This window comes from Amblyomma maculatum, chromosome 2, assembly GCF_055883805.1.
Source record: "Amblyomma maculatum isolate TAMU_Amacu chromosome 2, ASM5588380v1, whole genome shotgun sequence".
NCBI lineage: Eukaryota > Metazoa > Arthropoda > Arachnida > Ixodida > Ixodidae > Amblyomma > Amblyomma maculatum.
This window is the reverse complement of record NC_139345.1, coordinates 4,068,959-4,086,421: the sequence shown is the minus strand read 5'-3', so window position 1 is coordinate 4,086,421 and position 17,463 is coordinate 4,068,959. Positions and strand designations below refer to the sequence as shown.

The 17,463-nt window shown below is 43.0% G+C and overlaps 1 protein-coding gene across 3 annotated transcripts; it reads right to left on the bottom strand.

Annotated features, from left to right (window-relative positions):
* Window positions 1–203: 203 nt before the first annotated feature.
* Window positions 204–17,366, bottom strand: Orc5 (origin recognition complex subunit 5). 3 transcript variants are annotated; one of them, XM_084593135.1, is made up of 10 exons: window positions 17,151–17,366; window positions 16,867–16,993; window positions 16,721–16,813; window positions 14,814–14,975; window positions 13,324–13,706; window positions 9,538–9,652; window positions 7,079–7,111; window positions 5,015–5,134; window positions 544–656; window positions 204–371 (listed from the first exon to the last, which is right to left on the bottom strand). In XM_084593135.1, exons 2-10 carry the CDS (start codon window positions 16,987–16,989, stop codon window positions 320–322), a joined length of 1,194 nt encoding a protein of 397 aa, XP_084449261.1. In that variant the 5' UTR covers window positions 16,990–16,993; window positions 17,151–17,366; the 3' UTR covers window positions 204–319. The 3 variants fall into 3 exon arrangements, with proteins under 3 accessions (XP_084449261.1, XP_084449262.1, XP_084449263.1); XM_084593136.1 differs by having other exon boundaries at window positions 17,145–17,163; XM_084593137.1 differs by having other exon boundaries at window positions 13,324–13,697; window positions 16,867–17,188.
* Between the last annotated feature and the right edge of the window lie 97 nt (window positions 17,367–17,463).

The following is a 17,463-nucleotide window of genomic DNA, read 5'->3' as shown; positions in this document are numbered from 1 at the left end:
GAATGGTTGAAAATGGGACTAGGATTGCTTTTGCAATAAAAACATTGAACGTTTGAACCAACTGTCTGCGTCGGCTAAGCTATGAATGAAGGAAAAAAATATCCCAACAGTAGCTGTTTAATGATTTAACTATGCCATAAGACCGATCTTCAAACACATAAACTGATACAAACAACAATGTAGCAGTTACATTGCAGAGAGGGATGAGCTGTATACGTAATAGTACACAGAAACTTGCAGCATTATGGTTAAATGTACAGGCAACATGGAGTGCGGCTTCCAGTATAATGGCACTTGGATTGTGTTATTCAGTGATGAGTCATCCCACAGCAAAGTCATTCAGATGCCCCACTATGTCGAATGCAACAGTCCTGCAAACAAAAAGCAGCAGTTCAAGGCACATAGTGGAAGACATGAAGCAAAAAAAAAAAAAAAGAAAATAAGGGAAGAAAGCCAGGCACAAACAAGTGCTGCTCATCCTCCCAATGCTCTGCACGTGAATCGCTGCACAAATGGCTGAGTTAGCAATTACACAGTACACACCTGGCCACAGCCCGGATGAAGTCTAGGTCAACGAGGCACTTGTATCGAGGTGTGCTCAGTTGCTCCTCACGGCTGACTCGAGCCAGTAAGCGCAGTGAAACCAGGCTTTCCACCTGGGGGGCAAACACAAAGCAATATGCAACTAAGCAAGGCACTACTTGACCAACCAAGAACTACTTCATACAAATAAGGAAAATAAATGTTTTCATTACACAAGCATTGTAATCAGTGGAAAGTACTTAGTTCTTTCTGAAACCTAACAAAAATTCATTCATTTTTGTCCCTATTTTGAGAAAGTCAAGAAAGTGTGTGCCCTTGCACTGATAAGTTTTTCTATAGAAAGCTCTAACAAAACGTGCGGATTTTCTAGACTTAGAGAAGCGTCAAATGTCACTGAGCTAGCAACATGCTGAAAAGCCATGCGCATGGAAATGTGTTCATCACTTGTGTCTTAGATAAAATTAAAAAGACTGGCAAGTTGATGTTCGAGCAGTGCAATGAAAGCCTAGAACTAAAAATTAGGGGTTCGCAAATGTTCAGATAATTTATTATGAATCGAATAACACGTCCTCGAATTATTCGATTCGCAAACTGAATACCTAGTATTAGGATGACTGAATAGCTGATATATTGTGTGCCACTGTTGACGGGAAGACAAGATAGTGCAAAATCTCATTAATTCGACCCTTGTGCATTCAGAAATTTGGATAATTTGAACAAGCAGGGTCTCTGTCACGTTCTTAACCAAAAAGGACCTGCTATTGAGAGGACAGCAATCAACTAAAATGAAAAACAGAAAGAAAAGGCAGATTTCGGCTGTGGCACCAGTTGATTGGCTTGTAAACCGAAATAGAAGCTTTGCTTGACTAAAATGCAGAACGTAACCTTCGAAAGCTGTTTTCGCAGCACTGGGAGCAGACTGGGAGCCTAGCTAACCAAAGTGATCGACAAGACGAAGATATCATACGGAGCCTAGAAGAAGAGACAAGCCCAGCAATCAAGCAAGGAACCAAGGAAAACTTTTCACAAGTACAGACAAGGGCGCTGGACAACTGTAAAGGAAGAAGAAAAAAAAAAATGAAACTCGAAGGAATCGGCAAAGAGTAGCGCCGTGTTGAAAAGGATGGCCGGATGTATGCAACAGGCCACTTTTATTTAGTAATTTGTGCCTAAATTTGACTAGCATGTTCTGAAATCTTTGAACTCATTTTTTTCAGTCCTCATTTTTTGCAAGAGCACAGCCATTAGGAAAACTATCATTTCCAAATTCTTTCGCCAAAAGTTGCTTTCGAAGTGGTTTTTGGAATAAAATTTTGTGGGGAAGAAGATACTTTTTGGATTCCTAATTGTTCTAAAAAAGAAATAAGTATCAAATATTTGACATGTATGACAACAAAAAAAAAATAGTTTCTTTCTAAAAGTACTTGCAAAAATGTCATAAATAAACGGACTACCTAGAAGTTATTTAAGCACGAACAGTTAATACATCGTCATGATTATTGAAATGATAGTTTTCCTAAGCTGACACTTATTTACTCATTATGACAGCTACAAATTTTATTTCTACATATGCTAAGATGATGAAACATGGAATATATTCTAATAAGAGGGCGATAAGCCATGCCTGAAAATTTTATCGAAATCGGTGCAACAGTTCAAAAGTCGACCCCTTAGCCCCGCATCCCCCCTTAAATTCATATCCTCCTTCCGCTGCCACCGGGCACGCGCATCGGCCAGTCGCGGCATTTCAGACACTGCTTTGCACGTCATTGCTTTTTCAGTTTTATTTTGAGATGGCCTCATGCTGTTCTGACACCTATGCATATTTCCCTCTCTTGCATCCACGTGCTTCCCATGTGTTTCAAGTAATCTGACCGCCACATTTTTAGGATGCTTCATCGCATGTTCATGGATGCAGCAGCATCCTCAAAACGCAACGGGGCCGTTTGCGAAAAGGCACCACTGATACTGCATCGAACTGTGAAAACGGCCATGGAGGCAATGACAATTCTGGTCGATATTCCGGATAGCGTGCACGAAGCAAAGCAGTCGATGAAACACCGAAGTTGTCGCTCAGCTTTCATCTCAAGTGTATAGACATCCAAGTGTTCATTAGATAAAATTCTGTGATGCAAACTGTTTTTAACAGTTAGTTAGGGACATTTGAATGTAAACATTTTTCCTGGTCTCTTGAAGGCCGAACGAAGGTAGCGCACTGCATATGTTTGACTCTGCTGAAAAAAGTTTGATATTCGATTCAATATTCTCTTTAAGGCCTTTCTTGTCCCACGAGTGGCATCATCAGAGTGTTCCAAGCAAAACGTGTCCGCACGAACACTTAAAAAAAAACAACAAAAAACAAAAACATTGCCATGACTGGGTTTCGAACCTGCACCAAAATGAGCAGATCAGCTTCCCTGGTCCATGAACTGGAGGACTACGCTATTGCCGCAGCTAATAATGGCTCATTAAAAACTGCAAGACACTCTCGGGCTGTGCAGTAAACATATCGGCTTCATCAAGTTCCAACTGCAACATACCTACTCTCTCGCTGTGCAGCGAACATCGTCGCCTTCATGAACTTCAATCTGCGCCGCTCCTTCATTTAACCTCGGCAAATACACCACACACATAGGACATGTGGGTGAGTGCAAGCTATGTCCGCAAATGGTGTTGGGCAAATATACCAGGCGGCGTGACAGAACAAAAAAGAAAAGAATGATGGCGATGCATCTCGTGTCGCAACAGCAACGCTCAGGCTTTCGCATTTCTCCCGTTCAGGTTCTACAGTGCTCTCAAAGCCTTTTTTTCTTGATTTGATTTGATGTTCGATTTGAGAGTTACTGTTCAGAATTTGCACACCCCTAGTAGAATGGGAAGCGTGCAGCACAGGTAAGAGAGAGATAGCCTGGTGGATTGAAAAAAGCAAGGTGCCAAGTGCATCAGCCCTCCTTCTCTGCTGCTATTGTGGAAAGAAGCTGCATGCCTGAATGCCTGTTTGTACACTGTGTGCTAGCCATTCATTCATGCTGCTCTTTATCTGTGTTCTGGGCATCTTCCTGCAATAATGTGTCCTCATCCTTTACAACTGGTGCATAATTGCAAAAGGCTCATTCTCAACCAGTGAGAAAGTCAGGAATACCTCCTAGCCACAACAATCTTTATTACTTATTCAACGCAATACAAAATAACACCTTTCCTCCAGCAACAATCCCTTTTACTGGACTAAAGTTTGGGCTACATAAATACTGCTCAAATACAGGCATAATGGCCCTGTTACAGCCACTTCTGAAAATCATAGATGTCTGCTTTCTTGAGCCTTGTATTGCCAGAGCCTAGGACACGGTTTCAATAGCAGCTATTACACACAGCTGCTTGGCTGAATTGCTATATAACCTTCACCACTCATAATGAAGTTAAAGGGATACTGACGACAAAGTGTGGTTGTTCTGCATGGAAAGAATGTCATAATATACGTCCTAATAATGAAGCACTGCTTTCTTTAAACACACAGCTCTTACACACCTTTCCAACTTCGCTGAACTGCTATTGGCACATGGCCAGTGTTGAATAAATGCTTTGCGCCCCTTGTGCAGCTGCAATCGGCTAGAAGCCCCAGGAGCAAAAAATTATGAGAGCTCTGCCTTGAAGAGTATGATGCAATAGTGAAGGCTACCAGCCCACACATAAAACCCCGCTTTAACCAAACCGTATAAACATAAACGTGCCTGCGTGATGACACGCAAAATCGTGCAGTGTTCCACATTAAAAAAAAAGTGCCTTCATGTCCTAGGTGTTACGTGAATGCAACGCTCCTGGCAGGCTGATACTGATATCACTTGCTCATATGAAAGGAGAGACCCAAGTTGGCAGCTCCTGCCAAACGTCCAGATAGCGCTAGGCCATTTATGTTAGCTGCCAGCTACTGCATGCCAGTGTCATCCTCGTGATATTTCGCTCACAACGCCAATGCCAGCTACCAGCGGATTTTCGGTGAACGAGGCCTCTAACGCTATAGCGTTAAAAACAGCCCAGAGAGCAATATGGCGACACCCTAGTTAGAAAGCTTAATATGCTAGAAAAGTAAAAAATAAATAAAATAAACTTGAACTATAACTATGGGCCACTTTAGCAAGCAAACAGCAGTGCATTGAGACAACCTCTTTATGTGCATCCGTAAGGCTAGGCTACTATCATTCCTTTCCAAACAGTTGTCTTTTTTGGGGGCTTGGTGTCATGAGTTTGAATTGACTAGTGGAAAAAAAAAATATGAATCTTAGTTTTCATTTGAATCTTCGGCTATTTAACATCTTTTTTTACTTAAGACAAAAGTTAGACGGAGCTGTGTTATTGGTCTGGAGCATGCCTAGCATGCCTAGCTGTGTGCCAGACAATACAAGACCAGAAATTGTGCGAAATGGTTGACCTCCAGCATGAGTCTATATTCTAGGCCTGTTCGTGTTCCACTAACCTGGGCAAGGGTGACAGCAGAGGGAGCCACCTGTTCGTCAACAATGGCATGGAATATGGCTACCAACCGGTTCAGAGGAAACTGCTTGGGGCCCAACAGGTGCTGGCTCAAGTGGTTGGCCTGCATGCGAGAACATTTGTGCACCATTCCACACTGGCATAAACAAAAAGAATACTACCTGAGGGGTTCTTAACTAGGCAAGGTGAAAATTATATGAACAAAAAAGAATGGCAGGCAATACAGAAGCAGAAGAAAAAGGCATGTAGGATTCTTTTTGTCATTCCACAGCTTTGTGGCCTACGAAGATCAATAAAATGGGGTTGAAGAGCCTCAGGGTGTAGAAAAACCTTCTGAACCCCCCCCCCCCCCCCCAAAAAAAAAAAAAAAAAAAACGTTCATGGGTTAAAGCTGATGGAAAATGCTATGTTATCACCAGTCTAAAAAAGAAAGATTTTCTTTAAATTTATACATGGGACATAATTTCAAAACAATCCTCCTATAATGCGAACCGAACACTTTCTGCAATGAGTCCATGTTAAAAACAAGGCAATAACGGCACTTCAGACAAATCCAGCTGGATTACTGCCAGCAAGTAAGCTAGTAAAAGTGTTGCAAAATAAATGTGAGGTTGAATTCAAGTGTATTCAGCAAGCGTGCATAAAGAAGCATTGTTACAAAACAAAATTTACTCTGAGACGTTCTGAAATCCTTTCTTGACGTCGTTCAACAAAAACTTTTTACTAGATGCCTGCGAATATTCGAATAGAAATCGAATATGATTCTTATTCAATTTGTATTCGAGGAACTGTTCGAATATTACTGAGTACACCGAAATGCTTCCCCGAAATGCTTGACCGCGTGGACTGTGCAGTGAACCATCCTCAAAACATGACCAGGCCGTTATGTGAAAGACGGCTTTCCCGACAGCCTGTGCAAAGTAAAGCACTTGACGAAATCGGGAAGCAACGTCATTCTCCCTTCGGTTTCATCTCAGATGCAAACAACCATTGTGCACGTGTTCATCTGATAAAATTATACCGCTGTCATACAGGCACTTCGGATCGTGATCGGTAAAGATTGTGACTGAAGTTTCAAGCATGGTCGAGACTGACTGTGCTACATGCAGCCATTTGATTCCAATCGACAAATTATATCGCTACATAAGAGAGGGCGCTGCGTGCATGATGAACATTGTCATCAGTTTGTAATATACACAAGAATACAAGCTTGATTAAAACTTTGCAGTTGTGTCATCAATTGCGCACACAGGTAGGACACCAGGCGACTAGCACATGCGAGAACTGGCAAACGTGGTTGGGACTGCACGTTTGCTTACCAATGCCAAAACACGCACAGGATGTCGACAGTTTGAACATAACTTTGAAGTTCAGATCACATAAATTTAGATACAAAGTTATTTATTTTAAAATTGTACGTAATAAATCTCTTGCAGTGATCTTTACTTTTGTTGGTATATTTAATTAATGTCTGCGAACAAGAGTGGCAATGACAGCTCGGCCACTGTCGAGGCATTGGGGCAGGATCATGGGTGATCGTCAATGACTTCGCCATGTAACACCAGATCAGCGTTGAGATCGATTTCGATTGACCTGATCCCGATCGAAAGTGCTACTGTCATGCGAACGGTTTTTGCATGTTTTTTCAAGCCCATTGGATAATTAGAATTTTCGGTTAATTCAGACACCTTTTATCGCCCCTTGAAGGCTGGATTAATGAGATTACTGTATTCAGCAGCAATATAGCTCAATCTGGCTTTATGCAGATGTCTCCAGTACAAAAACATGGTACACAGAATCTTGTATAAAGTTTACACTCGATTTTTCAGTAGGGTGCACACTTACACCGAAACCAATGTTCACCTTGGACGAATTGCAACATGACTTCACCCCTCGCTTCTCCCAGGGCCACATGAGATAGGAACAAGACACCTACTGCATGTGTTCCATGGAACTTGGTGCTAACCTGTTATCTCAATTGTGCCTCTTGAAAAAAAACCTGTTCATTAAAGTGATGATAAGAGAATGGAGAGTGTCTGTGACCCACCTTTTTTGGCCGCTTGCCCTTTGAGCTCCTAGCCTGCACAAGGAAGGACTTCTGTGAAAAGCACTACTATAAAGTACACAATTTTCAAAGCCCTAAACCATTGAGAAATCACTTTTAAGAAATAAACTGACTTACCTTCTCACCTCCTACATGGATACTGCAGTCACTTTCTAGAATGACATGCTGCCATAATCTAGTTAACTGAGGTGACTGTGAATTTGTACTTTTTCTAACATGTTGCAAATGTTAATTTGCCATTGCAGCTTCACATGTTCATATCAAATGTGTGCTTGTGTCAATGCGTGCTAGTGAAGAGGCGAATGCTGAACTCACTATAGCACTACTTTGAGTGCAAGGCCTCAGTAGTAGGCTGTGCTTCATTCTACCCCATTCCCCCCATTGCTAGGCTCTACATTTTCAAATGCTTCTAATTCTGATTAAGTGCAAGAATGAGTAAGGTAATAGTATATCACAGTTTGCAATGCTGGACCGATGAAGAAATCCAGCACAAATACTAGCAATACTGGTTTGCTGTCAGCATTAGTACTAGTCTAACACTGCGCCGGTACCGAGTAGGAAGACCTAATAGCTCGTAACAAAGATCTCACTTTTCTTCAGTTTCTTTTGTGAAATTGAATTGGCAAAAACATAATAGTACAACCAAGGAACTATATAATAAACCAGTCTCATTTTATGTGTTGTTCAGTACTGTGCCGACAAACAATGCAGATGGTTTTTGGTATGACACATATCACTTGACTGCAGTGAAACTGAAGTTGCGCCGCTCAGCACAGCCAAACAAAGCTCTATCCTCGGCATAAAACTATTGCCCAAAGAATCAATTCCGAAGAACCCAATCTTGTGGCTTTCCTATTTCACTAGCTATGCTTTATGCAATTCTGTATATGTGTACAATTATAGTACTAGTGTTGTGTGTATATCCTCAAATTTTTCAGCTTTTTACCTGTCTGATTGAACCTGCAAATAGTTTTGTATTTGCACAAGAGCTACTGGTTGAAATAGTGCTTCTACATATAACTTCGTTTCTGTAAATGAAATGCCTTATATCTGGGTATCCCAGCAAAATCTAACCGAGGTTTTAAAATATATGATGAGCCCTAGCCATGTGAAACCAATTCAGAGCTGTTCAGAGTTGCCCATCCTAAGCTAGTAGCTTTTCCTTCACCAAGGTCAATCAATTGGTGAAGAATAATTAGCTAGGTTTTTAATTATTGGCTCGAAGAAATATGGTGTCAATACAAAAGTTATAGGTTACCTCGAAAAACAGCTAGCTATGCTGTTTTTTGATATCGAGGTATATCTTCGTGATTTTCATACCATGTGAGGGCCGTATCCGTAAGCGAGAAAATGATGTTTGCCAGCTGGTCATTATTGTCCCACTTGTTATAATGGCTCACTCGGTAGTGGGTGAACCATTCATCCGCATCATCACCAGCTGCTCCCACAAAGGAACGGGGCTCTCGGTAAAGTGGCCAGGAACCGCAGGGTGTAGGCCTAAGCGTGGCTTCTCCATCCAGGGACATCTCGGACACGTTGGATGGTAAGCGGCAAGACGTTGACTCCGGCGAGGCTCAGGCTGATCCATTGTTAATTAGGACGTACCCAGCAAATCTCCACTAAGATGTTATGGCTGAAATCTTCATTCAGGATGGGGTTGCGCCAGACGTGCGGAGTCAGACCTTGGTCGCGTTCAGGCGCGTCATTTCCACTTTTTCCACCACCAAAACCCTGTTCTTCCATTACATCATCTTCACTCCTTCGTGATAATATATATATATATATATATATATATATATATATATATATATATATATATATAAATATATATATAGTTGGTTGGTTTGTGAGGTTTAACGTCCCAAAACGACTCAGGCTACGAGAGATGCTGTAGTAGAGGACTCCGGAAATTTCGACCACCTGGGCTTTTTTAACGTGCACTGACATTGCACAGCACACGGACGCCACTCTGTTTTGCCTCCATCGAAACGCAGCCGCCGAGGCCGGGATTCGATTCCGCTTCATATATATTGTCACGCACTTCCCGCGGTCCTGTATTGAAGGAAGATGAGGTTTGGTGGAATAAGCAGAAGAGGACGAGGAAGCTGGGTCTGTCCCCACACTTGTTACGAGGTTTATTTACACATATGTTGGATGCGCTGGAGATTAGCACACCACAGCGGACAGACCCAGCTTCCTCGTCCTCTTCAGCTTATTCCGCCAAACCTCATCTTTCTTCAATACAGGACCGCGGGAAGTGCGTGACAATATATACATATATATATATATATATATATATATATATATATATATATATATATATATATATATATATATATATATATATACACACACATAAGAAATAATAAACAGATGGACATGTGAAATGTCTCAAGAGAAAGACAAGGCATTTCCAATAGAAAGCATCCCAACCCTCTCACCTTCACGAAAAACTTGCGATCTGTGCCTGGTGGGTTGTATGAAGCCAGATAAGCTGCCAGCAGTAAGAAGCGTGCATGGAAGGGCAGTTCAATGCGCAGGGCCTGCTGACTTCCACTGCAAACATGTGGAAGACAAACACACACTATAACCTTACAGACGCGTACAAAGCTGGGACATTAACTGATATGCATTCATCTCTGAAACAGCCCAGTGAACCAAAAAGAAAGCAGGGGCACCACAGACACTGATTCTCAGTTACACAGTTATTGCTAGTACAAGTTTTCATTTGCATCTATCTATGCTATGCATATCACAATAGGGGCCCCAGCACAACTACCAGAACCGCTGTGATAACTGCAACAAGCACATAGTAGTATACTGTAGTCATGGTGAAATGCGCAACAAACACCACCAACATTCACCAACTAGCCCGCCAACAGCTCCTGTTAAAACATAGTAGTATGCATAGGACAGAAATAAACCAGTGTCCTTTAACTCTCTTTGTGGAGCCGTGACTACTTGGGCCTTGCGACACAGACTCAGATAGGACTAAACAAGCAATGTGATTGCTAAGCCCTTAGTTCACAACCTATCAGTGCACAACCATGTCACCTGCCAATACCACCTGCCAAAGGCATGCTCAGGAGGAGGACTGTGATGTGTGCTGTGCATGTTGGCAGGAGCCATATAGATACAAAACCCCTCTTTAAAGTCGCATTAACACGACAGACTGGATTGCGAAGTCATCGGTCACACGGTCTCTGAAACGTGGTCTACCTATAGCAGACTACAGCGCGGACTGCGCAGATGAGTCAGCTAGATACCCACTCCGAAAGCCTTTACATGATGGCGCCAATGCGCGAGAATGCGGCCTTTTGAGCAAGCCAGAAAATGAACAGCAAACAAAATGAGCGGATTAGCTGCATTGGCTGTCATTTTTGGCATCTTGGAAGATGAAGATGCAACTTCTATGCATGCAAACGATCTTGCCAAGTCAATCCTAGGCTGCCAAAACGTCAACTGAAGTCCAAAATCACATGTATGAGGAGCTGCTTGCTGCTGATGCATAACAAAACAAGCACCTCCTTTGGGTAAGAAGCGAACAGTTTTACTAGCTCTTGGCTTGTGTGCAGCCAAGGATCGAGCATAAGACACCACTATGCGAAGCGCAGTCCCAATGAAGGCCAGGCGTCAAGTTACCTTGCGTTTTCTGGCATCAGGTGAGCTGTGCCACTTGTCACAAGTAGATGAGAGCCTTGCAGTTTCCGAGCCGTAAGTGTACAGTTTGAGCATGCACAAGCACTGTTAAGTGCAAGTGAATAATAAGGAACGCAAGTTAGTAAACAATGATTTAGCATCAGATCGACCAAGGCAGAGAACAGTTGTCAGTAGCAGCGTTAGGATATAGGCAACAAGCTGTTTCTCACTGGAGTGCGTCAAGTCGCCAATTTCTTAAAAGGTGTATCGAAACATGAACAATTCGAGAAGTTTATATAGGTTATCGTTATTAAAGGTGCCTTCTAAATGAGAAAGTTGACTGGATGCGAAGATGCGAAACCAGTTGAACTGCGCCTGTGTCAAGTACAAGCACAATGCCTCCATGACAGCGTAAAATTCATCTATACCATCAGAAAAAATTCTAGGGAAGAACTTTGGACCACTAAAGTGCGATGAGGCGAAAACCCTCCACTATGGCCCCTCTTTCTCTCTTTTTTCACTCCCACCTTCCTGCTTTCCCTTACGGCTCGATTAAGGTGTCTGCAGAAAATTGTGACAGATACTGCGCCTTTACTTTCCTACAAATTAATTCGAAACACCGCTGATGCCTGCTTGACTGCATCTGCTTCTGTATGCTATGTGGTGCGGCTTCGAGGAAGCGCCAAATGAAAGGCGCCGCACGGATGCCTGGATCAGACGCCTGGTGGGGTCAGCTTCGTACATGCGTGAACCGCCTAGTGACGTCATGACGTCACCATCATTACAATACCAAGTGACGATGTCATAATCAGTCATCTATGGACGCCATATGCCAGACGCCATATGAGCCATTAAAGGCTTTCGCCTTAATAGCTAAGGTTTCTTTTCCTTTCATTTTCTTGTAGCTTGTGTTGATGCTGCAGTGACGTGCTAGGTTTTTGTTGACACTGCATGACTCATTCAGTGCTTGCTTTGCTTTTCAGGGCCATCAGTTCTGGTTAGGATGCTCTACAGTAAAGGGAATTTCCCTTGAAACCTGTTTGGCCATATACCTGAAGCTGAAAGGCGACTACCTCATATCACCAAAAAGTGAAGAACAATGGCACACAATTTTCAAAGGATTCCATAAAAATGGCAGTTTCCAAATTTTTGTGGTGCCAGCGACAGAAAATATGCTTGCATTATAAAGCCCAAGCCCCAAAAATATAGACCCCTGCATCTTAATTAGAAAAAGTCCTTCAGCATTCACTTATTTCGGCACTTCAGGCTCCCAAGGAGATGGGGGCATATGGCAGACAACTCTGCCATATGCCATATCAAGAACACAGCCCGTCTGCCAATTTCAGTGGAAATTAGGCACTCTCCCACTCTGAATGTCTCCAGAGATCGTTGGCGACGATGAGTTTCTGCTGCTGCAACGTTTCCAAATGCACTATTGATGCATTCACTTCCCAAATTCCTACCCCCTTTTTCCTTTCAGTACATCATCATTCACAGTTAACAGCACTGACTGGTTAAACCTTTCGACAATCGAGTCTGCCTAAACCGCTGCTTTCATTGCAGTCTTTTTATGTGCTTGTTTTCACATTTTGTAACCTTTTCCCTGTAATATTACTGGTTCATGTTATGGTGTTTGCACCAGGGCCAATGAGTGCTTGTTAAGGCCGCTTAAAATATTTGCTCCTTTTTTTCCTCTCTTTGCTAATAACATCATGTGATGGTGACGATGCCAAAGACAGCAAACGGACAGACTTGTACTGCCCTGAAATAAACTCTTTATTGGGCTGACTTTTGCCTGAAAAAGAACAAAGTAACATGGTGGCGTCGAAAGCAGCAATTTTGCGCGTCGGCTGTCCAAGTACGAATGCCCACTGCATTCGTCAGCGCTCAATTCCATCAGTGAGACGGTGACATTGGCTCAAAGCTGTCAATTCGGAACTATGGCAGCTCAGCAGACCACTTTCGCATTCATGTATTTCGGTGCGACCACAACCTTGAATTACATTTTGAAAATGTGCTTGTTGCTAGACTAAAAAGTTTTGCCATTAATGAATCCAGTATCATGCCAAGGGATACGAAGTTTGAAAAGGTCTCCTGGCCATATCATGGAATCACCGCTTGCAGACTGAATCAAAGCAGCAGAAATCAGCGACGCAGCGTCCTGTCCATGCCAGAACGCGAGAGTGCTTCGCGATTTGGTTCGCTTTGTGAATCCACCTTAACCAAGTCTCATATGTGCTGCCCAAGTTATCAACTCCTGCTAAATTCGCCCATGACATGTGGTCTTGTGATGTCACAGAAACCTCCAAACACTCAATACCCAGCCATGTCACTTGCCAACTACTAGCTGCCAGAGGCATGCTCGTGCTTTTCATGCCATGGATGTCGGACAGCGGGTTTTCCGCTGATGGGGAATGTAAAGCTTTTGTCTTAAAACTTCAGTCCCTCAGCAATACGCCACCACCAAAGAGCTTTACCTGTCACAACCACATCTCAAAAAAATGAACACTTGCATAGGCTATAGAATTGATTGTTACCCATAACAATGCAGCATTGTTTTGCCATAAGCTTGCATGCAATAACCCTACCTGGTCTCTCGAATGTAGACTGACCGGAGACCCTGACGGAGCCGTGATGTCATCTCTTTCCGCCAGGAGGTGCCTTCGCTCTCAGGGTTGGCGGCCATGCTGACAGCAGCATGCTGTAATTCCCGCAAACTCAGTGTGGTTCCTGACAGCACTGTGGGCAGCAGTGACTCGCCACCCAGCAGGCGGCCAAGTTCCGAGGCAGTGTACTGTGGGAAGTGGATGCGGTACGGCGAGATGCCGCCTGCTCCCCGGAACTTCTCCCATGGAGCTCGTGACAGCAGCACACAGCACAGCAGCCGGCTGGTCAACTCGCGCAAACGCAAAAGAGCCCCCAGTAGGCCTAGGCTACGCAGACGCTCAGCCTGGTCCACAACCTGCAACCACTGACACATATGACAGGGAACCGGTGCGATCCATTTGGGCCATGCTGCATTCATTTCCTCGACTTCACTCCTCATATATGCCAGTGGCAGTGCAATGCACGCAGTACTAAATGCAGAACGATGGATAGCATGGGTCCCCTGCCGCCTCCTGAGATTAGGACTATGCCCACCTACTGGGAACAAAGGGGAACGAAAATTGAAGTAGGCAAAGACTAAGAACACAGAAGAAATATGACACACGTGGCAAACTTCACTGTAGCAAAAGCTTGCTAAAGGGCTAAGACCTGGAAATGTGCAGCATGGACTTCCCTACCTCGGGTTGGAGAGTACCACATGCTTACTTAGACCTCTGTTATCCAATTTGGAAAAGAAACTTTAACCTCTCAACGTACTATGACCTTCGATCTGACGCTAGCAGTGGGTTGTCTCAGCCCCTCACCAATGATGTCATATACTGAGTGCACAATGCAAAGGTATTTGAAAACGCTATTACCTCTCGTCATAGACCCCAGCAGACTCACCACATCTATCTAGGCATGCAGTTTCTTGTTTACTGACACATTATCATTCATACTGTGCAAGTTGTTCCAAGATGGAAGCGTACCCAGGTTGACACGGGCAATAAAACATCATGCAGTTTTCGTTGTCACAGCCACACACCTTAACTCGGAAATTGCCACTTTTCTGAACATAGCAAAGTCTTTCATTCACAAGGTGTGGAAAGAACTGAAGTGCTCTTGTGGTGACATGACACGGTGAGAAAAAAACAGTGAATACAATTCTACATTGCATGAAGAGCTTGCACTCCCCCCCCCCCCCCCCCCCCCCCCCCCCCCTTCTTCTATAAGTCACCAGTAGGCACAAGGTAAAAACAACCACTACAAAACCTTGTAAAAGACCAGAATTAATTTTAATACACATTGCAAAGCAGGCAGGTAAGCAGAAGAATAACGAGGTGTTGACCGCTATTTTTTTTTTTATTATAGCTTGAAAGGCGTCAAAAGGGATATCTCTTCCATTTAAAATGCCACTTGTTAGGACAGATAAAACTTGACAACCTCAACAATGTGCTTAATCACAAAAACATAGATTCCAGCAATGACTCACAATATAGGCAGGCAGTGCTGGTGGCAGCTCCTCAGCAAGGTGCCTGACAAAGTCACATAGGTTGTCGCAGTTGTCACAGCTCCCAGTCAGCTGGCTTAGCACAGCACCAAAAAGCAGTCGTGGAGTATATGCCTCCAGACCATTGACAAAGGCATGCCGCAGCTGCACATGGGAAGCCCGCCCAATGTATTTAGCGTCAGAACACTTTCAACTGAGAGCCTTCACCTGACATACACTTCCATTGCTACAAAGCTTGTGAATCCCACTGTTAAAACCAAATTAGAATATTAAATGACAATTATATATATTGAGTTAATTCACTAGGTCCCTCTGCATCTTCCCGATACTGTTAATAAATTTTTGAGAACATTTATAACTTTCCATGGTAGCCACACATAAAATTACAAGCTTCATATGAACAAAACAAATTTTAACAAGACAAGTAGAGTAAAAATCTAGAAAGTGATGACAGACTCAAAAAAGACATTTCCACTTTGAAATATGGATTCTGCTTCTGAGATCATGTTATTTAGCAACAAACTATTGCGCCTTCTGTTTGGTTGTTTCCAACCATCAGCTCCTTCACCATACAAATAGATATGACCCCTGTAAAGTTTCAGCCACTCAATCAATGGTATGCTTCAGGGGCACTATATTGACCTGCTTTGCAGACTAATCTTCCATCAGGTTAAGGAAAATTTTAAAGTCATCAAGCTGCCACCTTCATCTGTCTACACTTTCTTTTGAAATTCGAATTCGTTTTCCTCTCTGCTAGCCTGCTCACTAACCCAGTCTGCTTGACAATTTCACTCGTCCAGCAGGGCTGCTAGGCTTGATCAGTGAAGCAATAAATATAGGCTTCCTTCAACTAAAAAACATGCTTTTGAAAAATTGAGCTGGTTCCCTTTCTAGCCCCATGGCTACAGTAAAGTGACATGCTTTATTATTTTTTTTAACACACACTATGAAAGGTCATTATGCGGAGAACAAAAGCGATGCTGTAGTTCCCTACTCAAAAGCCAGCCTGTATTCTCTCTTACATTCATCGATTTGTACTTCTAATAAGCATCATTACTACATTGTCTACTTCAATGTGCCCAAATATCAGCTAGTTTTGAGGAAAATATTAGTGTGAAACAATTTGTGAAGTATAAAGCTGTTATTATGGACATGGAAACTTTGTGTTCATGGTCCAGCTGCAGCACTAATCTGCTCACCAGATTATGGCAATTACAAGAAATAGCTTAACGGGGATGAAGTTTAGATAACGGCGGAGCACAAGTCCCTGCAAAACTCAACCCGAGAGGAGCATTTTGGGGGGTGTCAGAAAATGTGGTAGCAAATACATGAATGTTCATTTCATCATCAGAAGCAAATCAAGTGTTACTGAAAACAACATAAAGCACATAGCACAACAAATCAAATGCTGTGTGCTACCCTACGTTACTGTTTTTTTCTTGTATTTGTGTAGTTCAGCGCTTCATTTAGTTCAGTGTCTGCTTGGAAGAGTGCTGCAGAGAGGAAGGCCAGATGCAGAAAAAGATAGAAAGACAGGGGTAAAAGAGGGTATGTAAGTTAATTCACGCACGAAGTGTATATACATACACACAAGCCAAAAACGAAATAGGCCCACACGAGCCCACTGTTCTACCACTTCGAACACGCAATGGCACGTTGCCGCGTAAAACCTAATTTCCATAAATATCAAATTTGATGAATTAATTATGAAAAAGAGAAGACAATTGCGAAAAGAAGGGAACCGTGCAGCTGGTTCAAAATTGTTTCCAAATGATACCACATGTGTCCTTTATTTTGTTGCCTGCATGCCACGACTGCTGCATTGTTGTGATTACATCCAAGTCCGCCAAAAATTGAATACAGTGCAAGAAACAGCCGAACAAACTCACGTTTAGCGTTTTCATGAGGGAGCTCACGGTGCGAGTTTTGCCCGTGGACGCATGACCGTAAACGAAGATGCATTGGCAGGGTCCGCCGTACGGCTGCAAGTGAAGTCGATTTTAGACACATGACTAAACGCTCCAGCAGCACTTACATGTCCCATCGCAGTGAGAAGCGTCTCCACCTGTTTTTCTCTGCATGGATTTTGAGTGAACACCGATTGTATAAGCTCATCGTCCATGATACCCATGTTTCGTTTCTGGCGGGCGCCAGCCATGAGTCTACATAGAGTTAACAGAGTTAATACCAGCGGTTACCACAGCAAACTGAAAACTTTAATACAAGTGCGATAAGATCGTACTGTAAAAGTTAATTTCCACTTTTTATGAATGCATTAGCAAATAAAAATATGCTTTATTGAAGTAAACAAACCACCACCCCACAGCCAGTGTAGCCAGTGCAAGGATCGTTCCAAGGTTGTTTTCTGATTGGCTCTCTGGCAGGGAACGTTGAACCTTTGTTTGAACTTGTGGCGCAAAACTGGGCTTAGGCTTTTATTTATTATTTAAATGATGTGACCTGCAAATTGATCTTCAAGATCATCCGGGTACCAAAAATATCTCTAGTAAAGATCTGTTTTAAAGTCTTCTCATTTTGACATCAACGCAAAAGGTGGCTTCCTAAACTGACGATTTCGCGCCACAAGCCACAAGCACCACAAGTTTGAGGCACGGAAGTCCGGTTGACGCGT

Bases quoted from the DNA above. Each gene is read 5' to 3' on its own strand.
- Orc5 (XM_084593135.1), bottom strand. From the start codon at position 16,989: ATGGCTGGCGCCCGCCAGAAACGAAACATGGGTATCATGGACGATGAG. The intron at 9,653-13,323 runs GTAGGGTTATTG...ACATGTTTGCAG, and splicing joins GTCTACATTCGAGAGACCAG to TGGAAGTCAGCAGGCCCTGC. The intron at 7,112-9,537 runs GTGAGAGGGTTG...TTCCTTGTGCAG, and splicing joins ATCGCAAGTTTTTCGTGAAG to GCTAGGAGCTCAAAGGGCAA.